At 39.2% G+C, this 10,079-nt stretch overlaps 1 protein-coding gene and 1 pseudogene across 1 annotated transcript in view; both read left to right on the top strand.

Annotated features, from left to right (window-relative positions):
* Positions 1 to 4,927, top strand: part of LOC107753499 (TNF receptor-associated factor 5-like) — a 10,615-nt gene extending 5,688 nt beyond the window's left edge. Inside the window, exons 10-15 of the mRNA XM_016569651.1 lie at positions 593 to 667; positions 817 to 909; positions 1,079 to 1,198; positions 2,630 to 2,798; positions 4,268 to 4,493; positions 4,555 to 4,927. Coding sequence (XP_016425137.1) covers positions 593 to 667; positions 817 to 909; positions 1,079 to 1,198; positions 2,630 to 2,798; positions 4,268 to 4,493; positions 4,555 to 4,927 — 1,056 coding nt within the window. The remainder of the gene's footprint in view (positions 1 to 592; positions 668 to 816; positions 910 to 1,078; positions 1,199 to 2,629; positions 2,799 to 4,267; positions 4,494 to 4,554) is intronic.
* A 2,316-nt stretch (positions 4,928 to 7,243) lies between these two features.
* Positions 7,244 to 10,079, top strand: part of LOC107753498 (creatine kinase B-type-like) — a 5,662-nt pseudogene continuing 2,826 nt past the window's right edge.

The raw sequence follows: 10,079 nt of genomic DNA, 5'->3' as shown, positions 1-10,079 counted from the left end.
GTTGAAATACAATGCTGCGTGAACTCAACCAATCAGCATGTTCAGCGCTCAAGTCCCGCCCCCGAAAGTTCCGGACCTTTGAAAAAGTACTAAAAGTAAAGAGCAGGGACTTTCTGAGGGGCAATGATTTTTTTTTTTATCTATTTTTTGTATCTAGGTGAGGGCGTTTGCACGCAGGTGACTGCATATAATGAGCTCAGATACGGGAAAGACTGTACCTCGCTTTAGATTATTACATAATCGGATAATATTCGTTTTCGATTTGAATTCGTCGCACTGATTCCATCTCACGTGTTCAGTTTCCTGAGGAAACCGGCGCAAATGATCAGTAATAGAAATGGAAGTTGCTGCAACCGAGGAAGCCACTGAACTTCTTTTTTTCCTATATAATAAATTACTTGCTAAACAAATGCTGTTGCGTTCGAATCATACCAAATCATTTTGATGACAGACTTCTAAAGTTTTGCGAGCATTAAAAGATAATTTTTCCTCCCATCTCATATTTTTCCATCAACATGGCTCCTTAAACCGCTCCATGAACAGCTACAGATATTTTAATTTGCTCATGGCTGCTTGTTGATCCTCATTGCAGCTGCAAGCTCATGCTGACGAGTGTCTTGAAGTGGAGACTGACTGCCTTTATAAAAACTATGGCTGCACGTTCAGAGTAAGAAAACAGTATAATTTAACACAGAACCAAGTGAAAGTGTCTTTTGTATCGCTGTTTAACGAGCTGCCGTTCAGTGAATGTTTCCGTTTGCCTGGAGCTGTGATGCACTTGCAGATCTCAGCCTTCGAACTCTGTCTTTCCTCCAGGATAAAAGAGGGAAAGTGCAAGTTCATGAAAACACAGAGTTCAGTTCCCATGTTCGGCTGGTTCTGGAAAGTAACACCAAACTTGAGACACAGGTATGAAACTGGCTCTTTGTAAAACACGAAAAGAAATCATGGAGAAATTCTGGCTCATAAAACACTATTTCCAAGTACATAAAAGTTATAACAAAAGGGATTGCTGTGTTCTCGGATGCTGAATAGATTTGCCTAAATAAAAATATTTAATGTAACACACAACTGGTAGGTGGAGCAGCTGCAGCAGGATATGTTAGTCCAGCAGGGGGCGCTGAAGGACAAAAGTTTTGTGGTCAGCAATCTGGACCGGGACATCACCTTGTGTGACAGCACACTTACTACCTTACAGGTAAGGAAACCCTTCGTCAAACTAGTCCGTATAAAAACACAGCTAATTGCCCTGTCATTTTAGAAACAATGTCTTCTATATTTTTCATAAACCCTCATAATACCAAGTTAAAGGAACCGTTGACTTGTTTTTGAACATATAGCAACAATAATTTTCACTAAAGTGTAAATATAATTGATATATCATATAATCACCAATCAGTGTACATTCATTCATTATTGCCAGTATTTATGTGGTCGTAGTGGCGCTGTGATTAAAAGTTGTAATAGCTTGACTAGCTTGAATATTTAAATTCACCTACTGTACATTCCTGTGTAGAAAGCTGTTTTGGTGTATGTGTCATTAGCTCTGTTTCCACCCAAAGTTGCGCATTTAACTTTTACGAAAAAATTGAATATCACATAAAACATTTGCAAATTAACGCACTGATTCCATCCAGTGTTGGGTAAGTTACTTTCAAAAAGTAATTCATTACTATTACTAATTAAATCATCAATGTTGTATTTAAATTACTTTACTAGTTACTCTGTGTGTAAAGTAATTTAGTTACTCAATAAGTAACTTAATTATTCAAATCGCTAATTATGCTACCTCTTAAAATCCCTATAAACATTAAAGCATAGACAATAGAAATTAAACTCTTTATTCTTTCAATTTGAGTCAAACATAGAAGCCTTTTAGCTTTAAAACAACTGTAATACTTTATAAAAAATGTAACCTTTGGTTAACAAATAGAAATGCTCTGCAAAATATCTGAATAACAAAAAAAGCTTAAGAAAAGTTAAACAATACATTTCAGTTTGGCAAGATGTTCAGGAAAAGCCCAACTAGTAAAATCCGTACAGGTTTATGTAAAAATAAATAAGGGGAAGCTACTTGCCAAGTTTGTTTTTCCACCCACAATAATAATTGTTTAAGAGATTCATTGTAATAATGGGCAATTTATAACAATAAAGCTGCCGCCCTGTATTAGTTTGAAAGAACAAATCTCATATTTGATGAAAGGGTTTAAGTTTTCATCTATTCTGATGTTTGTGAATGCAATCGTGTGAGACAGTTATGGTAGGTAATTATACCAAATCATTTTGATGACAGACTTTGGCTCAGGCATTTCAGAATGACTAAAACACAATTTAAGATGATGTGCAAAGAGATCTGTCCACTAGTTAGTCCAGTTATCCAATCATATGATCTGTTCAGACAGTGTCACATGAGGTTTTTGTTGCACATTGAGGAATTTACTCTGTAAATGTGTTTCTATAATAGTTTGTGTGCATGACTTCTTATTGGATAAAAAATGATCTGCCTCAATTGTGCGCAAATGGTTTTATTCACATTTTTATATATTTATTTGCCAAATGCATGGATGGGCACATAGTTCTTGTTAGGTAACTGTCAGATTTTGCTGTATGCTCTGTGTTTGTGTGGCAGAGGTCTGTGGAGGAGCAGCGAGTGCGGATCTGCAGCGTTCAGCGTGAACTGAGGGATCTGCGGGGCGTTCTGGGCTCTGAACTGAGCGAAGAGCTCCCGAGCCTTCGGGCATCGCTGGACTCCCTCAGACAGCAGGTGGCCGTCACTGAAAGCCTCAGGGAACACCTCGGTAAGTCAAGTTTGATTGGACACATGAATGCTGACACAGTTTACTTAAAGTGACCTACTGGACAAGGTGGTTGAAACTCAAAACGCATTCTTCTACACATGAGAATGCAAATGTGTTTGGCTACACAAGCTTAGTTTTAGATACTGGTGAGGTACAGGATGCATGACCTTCACTGTGGCACATGGAGGTCCCTGGTTCGAGTCATGGCTGAGCAAAAAAGCTTAAGAAAAGTTAAACAATACATTTCAGTTTGGCAAGATGTTCAGGAAAAGCCCAACTAGTAAAATCCGTACAGGTTTATGTAAAAATAACACGTTAACTAATGTAGGTAAGAATACATTGCAGAAATGATCTCCTCCGCTGAGTAAAGCCGCGTCAGATCGCGCAGTTCTTCTGAGGTAAATTCTGGCTTATTCCTCATAGTCTGCGTTTCCATCGCGGTCTAAAGTACCGAGAAGAATAGGATTTTAGTCTTATCTGAGTATTTAAGGTTTCTCTGTGAATCAGGAAAAACTGAAAGTGAACGCGCCGGCGCGCAGAGGGTTAAAGACGCTGCATTCAATTTTATCTTTAGACTGTAAATTTAGATTTCTAATTCAATATTGATTTTAGAACTGTTTAAATTATTTACAGTATGTAACGCAAGTACTTTTTAAGTAACTGTAATTAAATTACCTAAAAATTAACAGTAATCCCTTACTTTACTTTTTCAGTGGATAAGTAATTTAATTACAGTAACGCGTTACACCCAGCACTGATTCCATCTCACGTGTTCAGTTTCCTGAGGAAACCGGCGCAAATGATCAGTAATAGAAATGGAAGTTGCTGCAACCGAGGAAGCCACTGAACTTCTTTTTTTCCTATATAATAAATTACTTGCTAAACAAATGCTGTTGCATTCGAATCATACGAAATCATTTTGATGACAGACTTTGGCTCAGGCATTTCAGAATCACTAAAACACAATTTAAGATGATGTGCAAAGAGATCTGTCCACTAGTTAGTCCAGTTATCCAATCATATGATCTGTTCAGACAGTGTCACATGAGGTTTTTGTTGCACATTGAGGAATTTACTCTGTAAATGTGTTTCAGAAGGGTGTTCACAAACACCCCCTTTGTGGCCGCTGTGTGCCCTCGATGTGCACTTCTGCCGAGGCCACACTGAGGCAGCGATTCACTCCTGGAGAGGGCCACTGTCCTGAAGAGTTCAGCTCCAACCCTAATTAAACACTCCTGAACCAGCTAATCATCTCTTACTAGGCATACTAGAAACTTACAAGCAGGTGTGTTGAGGCAAGGTGGAGTTCAACTCTGCAGACAGTGGCCCTCCAAGACCGAGCTTGGAGACCCCTGGCATAGTGTGTCGTGGCCTATACAGGTTTGGAAGAAGAAGATGAGTACACTAGAGTTTGTTTCTGGTCTCTGTAGAACTGTAACAATAGAACTGTGTGTGTTTGTGTCCCTCAGGTGCGTTAGAGCAGACGTGTCAGCGTCATACCCGCTTGTTAGACATCCACGTGGAGCAGCTGCAGTGTAATGAGCAGCGTTTCCACCAGCTCGTATCCACTTCCTACGACGGGAAGCTCATCTGGAAAGTGCGCGACTACTGGCACCGGAAAGAGGCCGGCACCCTACTCAACTCGACCCCCCTCTACACCAGCCGTAGCGGCTACAAGCTCAGTGTGCGGGCTTGGTGACTACTGCCACCGGAAAGAGGCCGGCACCCCGCTCAACTCGACCCCCTTCTACACCAGTCGTAGTGGCTACAAGCTCAGTGTGCGGGCTTACCTCGGCGGGGACAGCTCAGGGAGAGGCACTCACCTGTCGCTCTACATCACGATAATGCGCGGAGACTTCGACTCGCTCTTATCGTGGCCTTTCAGACAGAACATAACGTTAACACTGCTGGACCAAAGCGGCTCGAGGAACCACCAGAGCAATACTTTCACCCCCGATACCAACAGCGATAGCTTTCATCGGCCAACATCTGATGCTAATGTAGCCACAGGGTTCCCGAGATTCATATTGCACGGCGATCTGGAGGCCCCTCGAAATGCCGTTTATGTGAGAGACGACACGCTGTTCATCAAAGTGAAGGTGGACACAACTGGATTAGAGGACTTGTAGCTCTACAAGCATGAATTTTGACTTTAAAGAAACCGTGTCCAGGATTCACTTGGAGTGTCATTTGAAGACGTTTGTTGTAGTTGCACTGATTATTATGTTTACATGCACAGATTTTCATTCATGAATGAGTTCAAACCAGCTGAAGGTGTTGAATGTACTACACTTATGTGTTATGAAGATATCAGTTTGGATGTGAACAAACAAAATTCTGCACATGAGAACAGTGTCAGTCCCAAAACATAACCGTTTCTGCAGTTACAGCACTGTACGATGGCTACTGGTTATTTCCAGCTAAGGTCCATGTCTGCTTAATGGTCTTGATCTTGTCCGAGTGAGTGGTGCAGATCGTTGCATACTTGTCTGCAACCTGTTGGCTTATTTAGACCTGGGTTCGATTCTGGCCCGGGTCATGTTTTAATGTTTTTTAATCTATCCCCCTCTCTCTCTCCCCTGCTTTCCTGTCTACAACTTAGTCAATAAAAAATCACTTCAAATAGTGTGTCTTGACGCCTGATCGTTGCTATATTCAGTGTTTGTCGAGGAAAAAGGACAGTGGTTAGTGTGTTTTTCTGAAGCTCAGTGATCACAGCTGTAAAAGCCCACCCCAACAACTGGCTCTGATATTTTCAAACTTTACAGAAGTTGTTTTCATGTTAAAGTTAGTTCAATGGTTTATAGCTAGCTATCTGAATGGCTCTGGTTCATATTCCATATTCAGTGTTGGGGAAAGTTAGTTTTAAAAGTAACGCATTGCAATATTGTGTTAGGCATGCTCCATAAAAAAGTTACTAATTGTGTGACCTAGTGACTTTTTATGGAAAGTAATGTTTTACGTTACTTTTGCATTACTTTCTCTCATCTGGGCTGGGCTTACTTGTATGATTTTTAATAACAAAGAAACCCAAAAGTTATATTTTTGCCAACTGTAAAGTTCCTTTCACACCAGAAGTGATATTAATAAGCGTCAGACTGAAGGAAGCGCCTCTGCCTCTGACTCCCAGTTTCTCTCAATGTGAGGACAGAAGAGCTGTCTGTGAATAAATGGGAAAACAAAGTAACTTGCGTGACTTATTTGAAAAAGTAACAAATTTAAAAGTAATGCTTTACTAGTTAAATGAAAAAAGTAATCTGATTACGTTACTTGTAATGTGTTACCCCAACACTTGCCATATTCTAACACGGTGGTTCCCAACCCTGGTCCTGGAGGCACAGACATGCTGCTGTGAGGTGAGCATGTAAGAAATACTGCTGCTGCACATATCACATATATGAGACAAACCCCCAACAAAGCAGGAGACACAAGAAATGGACAATACAGCCAAAAAAATGCATGTCGCTGAGTAGGGCTGTCAAAATGACTGAAAAACAAAATTCAAATTTTCTACTTGACACCAATTTCAAGTCTTGAAGTCTCTACTAATGAGCTGATGTTGTTGAGGTGTGTTTGATTAAGGAGACATGCAAAGCGTGTAGTGTTGGGGTGCCTCCAGGACCAGGGTTGGGAACCACTGGTCTAACACATCAAAGCAAATGAGAGAATAAAGTGTATTCTAATGTTCTCTTCTCTCGACCAGTTCCTCACTGGCGTCGCCATGATTTTATATTGTAGAGATGCACATAAACATGCTGTGTGTAGACCTGTCACAACAGATAGATATTTCATTCGGATCAGGCTCAAGTGAACCATTTCTTTCAGACTGAGATGAGAGTTTTATGGTTTTGCGATGAGAAACCTTTTGTGTGTGTGTGTGTGGGAGGTGGGGAAACTAATACAGTAGTTCATAAGAAACATCTAGCAACCACATAAAACACCTGAGCTTAAAACTGCTAACAGCACCTTAGCAGTGTGCCGAGCACTGCTAAACTTCATATCGACATGCTAAATACAACATGCCCTGTCAGAACAGACAAGTAAATGCATAACAGTGCACTAAAAACACTCCGAACCTCTTAGCAACACCCTAACCCGGCAAGGTAATGGCTTTTGCAAGGACCACTTCAATTGTCTTCAGAAAATGTACAAATCTAGTTGCTCACCAGCATTACTTCACCTCTAGTGAACAAAAATATGACCCTTCCGTTTTTATGTTAAACCTGAAAATGTCTGTATTAATAAATTAACTTCTGTTTTTTTTGTATATTTTTTTATTTCACATTTATCTTTATCAGTGATAACGGTAATGTTTTGCAGTTGTGGTGTTCAAGTGAAAAGCAAGTACATTACGAAAGCATTATTACAAGCTTCAACGTGAAGTATGACACTGACACAAGCGTATAAATAGGTGCATTATGACAGGCAGGCAACATGAAACCAGCATGGGTGTGTCACCTTTGTGTGGTGAGTGACGGGACAATAGCTGCTCATATGACCATGAGCCCCACTGGCTATTTATAGATATATATCGTCCACAGCTACGTCTAGCTGTTGTTGACTTCTGTGTGTGAGTGTGTGTACAAGCGTTTTCAGGAAAACTAACTGACAAAAGAAAGCTCAAGATGTGGAAACGAGAAAAAATGTGGATGATTAAGCGCAAATGTCATATTTTGGATGCATGAAATGCCATTGCATGTGGTGGAGATGGACTGAACTTCAGAACCAGTTAGTCCTTTAACTACTCATTTTAGACTGAAAAAAAAAAATAACCCACTAAAACAAACACAATTTTGTGTGGCGTTAGTGTAGAGGTATTTGAGACTTCTTGTCTCATGTCTGATTTCTGTTTCAGCACCCATAGCACCCAAAGGAGTCAAAATACAGGCCTGTGCTGGAGGTATTCCCCTTCACAGATACACCAAACCCATTAACACCCAGCTAGTGGAAAGTCCCGTACTCTTGCCTGTTTGTGGACAAAAAAAGAAAAAAAAGGTGCTGCCAGGCAGCTGCATAGCTCTCGAATCTCGTTCTTGCACAGATCTCGAATGGATCGCCACAACCACGTCCTCTCGCTTTACAACCTTGACCATTTTTGGCAGGTTTGAGTTCAAAACATAAATGCACAATGAACACTGTTCACATCATGTTTATTACATTTAATTAAAACTAAATCCATAATGATGATAATAATAATAAACATTTTCAGTACTTGAAATAAAACAAACAAAAATTACTAGTGGGCAATTGATGTTGAAAATACATCTGACATTAAAAAAAAAAAAAAAAAAACCAGGTCACATATGCAAATCAAACTGACGTCAAAAACTTGACATGAGGTTGATTTGATGTAATTTGAATGTCAAATATACTGGCCTACAGATACATTAAAACAATTTCAGTGTGGGATTAGCTTCCTATTTTCACCCAATTACCACTGGAAGAAATTGCCGTCCAAACTGAATTTAAGATGTTAAGATGTTACAGCTTCTTGATCAAATCTTGACTAATATTTGATGTCAAACTGATATCAAGGTGCCATCTGGGTTATTTAATCTAGCTGCCAAAGCAACATTTCTCATTTTCATTTAGTTTAGCTTGATGTACTACAATAACTAAAACTAAAACTTAAATTAAAAACTATACAGACATGTATATTAAAAAATATATATTGCTTGCAAAATAAGGTTGCTAAAAATTTTACTCAAAATATTTAATAGTATCTTAATGATACTATAATAACACTGGTTTACATATATATATATATATATATATATATATAATGTTTATATAATGTGATCATGATCAAAATTTACATTAACATTTTACATTTTGTCCAGTATGATGTGTAATAAAAATGACTTTGCACTGAAAAGATACCTGCTTCTTCATTAATTAAAATATATAATTGAATTAAAATTTTATATTATTAATAGCAGTATCTGTCGGATGTCTTTTGGCCAGAGTTTACTCCCCCGTGACCCAATGAGCAGGTTCAATCTGAAGAGAAGTTCCCCTAAAGATGAGTTCCCAAACCTGGACAGAAAGCACACCCTCATGAATCCTCAACCTGCACGGCGTCATTTTTGAGGATATCATACGCCCCGGACTTGAGGATCCAGGTGAGCTATTTTTTTGACAGAAAGATATTTTAGTGAAACAGCCTACTGATACTACATATATATATATATGTGTGTGTGTGTTTTATTCTCTCGCATCTCACACGAACCGTCAATTCATCGAATGAGTCATAGTCTCCAGTGAACAGTTACACGCTGCAGACTGCAGAGAAACGAAACTATCGCTTCTCTGAATGAATGTACAGCCACTAGCCTCAAAGAGGGGAATACATCTGAAGACATCATTAATGCTGATTAAGTCATTTTCATGTGGAAAGGAAGCGGGCCTACAAATTAGCATATTTTTAAAAATGAGTACTTATAACGGAAATAATATCCTTTTTAAAGGATATGCTTACGTGTGAACTGAATTTAATGTTTTTGGACATTTAATTGCATGTTAATTGCAATTAGACGAAAATGTATGTATGCAATCATTTGATTTTGAGTCCTTTTGACCTAAAACTTAATGAATAAAAATATACATTAAAGTAAAAAAAATTTATTTGACATATTAAAGTGCATGTTTTAAAAGTGTATTTATTAAGAATCAGTCATGAAATTGTCTCTCTTTAAACACTCTTTAGTGGCCTTTTATTTCATTAATATCATATATCGGGGCAGTCGTGGCCTAATGGTTACAGAGTTGGACTTGTAACCTGAAGGTTGTGGGTTTGAGTCTCAGGTCTGGCAGGGATTGTGGGGTGGGGAGTGAATAACCAGCGCTCTCCTTCACCCTCAATACCACGACTGAGGTGAGACCATTGAGCAAGAACCAAACCCCCAACTGCTCCCTGGGTGCCGCAGCAATATGGCTGCCCACTGCAGTGTGTGTGTGTTCACTAACCACTGCAGTGTGTGTGTGCACTTGGATGGGTTAAATGCAGAGCACAAATTCCAAGTATGGGACACTATACTTGGCCACACTTCACTCACTTTATATTATATGCAAGTACAGTTTTAATAATTTTAAGATTTGAAGTACACTACAAGTGCACATTCAATACAACTAAGTTTTATTTTTTGCAAGGGACTGCATTTATTCAGGTTTCAAGTTGTACTTTCCTTCTGGGGGCATTTGGTAACAAAATTGCCTGATCCACACACACACACACACACACACTCACACTCACACACACACTCACACTCACACTCACACTCA

The sequence above is a fragment of the Sinocyclocheilus rhinocerous genome, unplaced genomic scaffold (genome assembly GCF_001515625.1).
Source record: "Sinocyclocheilus rhinocerous isolate Xijiao unplaced genomic scaffold, SAMN03320098_v1.1 scaffold1523, whole genome shotgun sequence".
Lineage (NCBI taxonomy): Eukaryota > Metazoa > Chordata > Actinopteri > Cypriniformes > Cyprinidae > Sinocyclocheilus > Sinocyclocheilus rhinocerous.
This window is presented reverse-complemented; position numbering and strand designations above follow the sequence as displayed.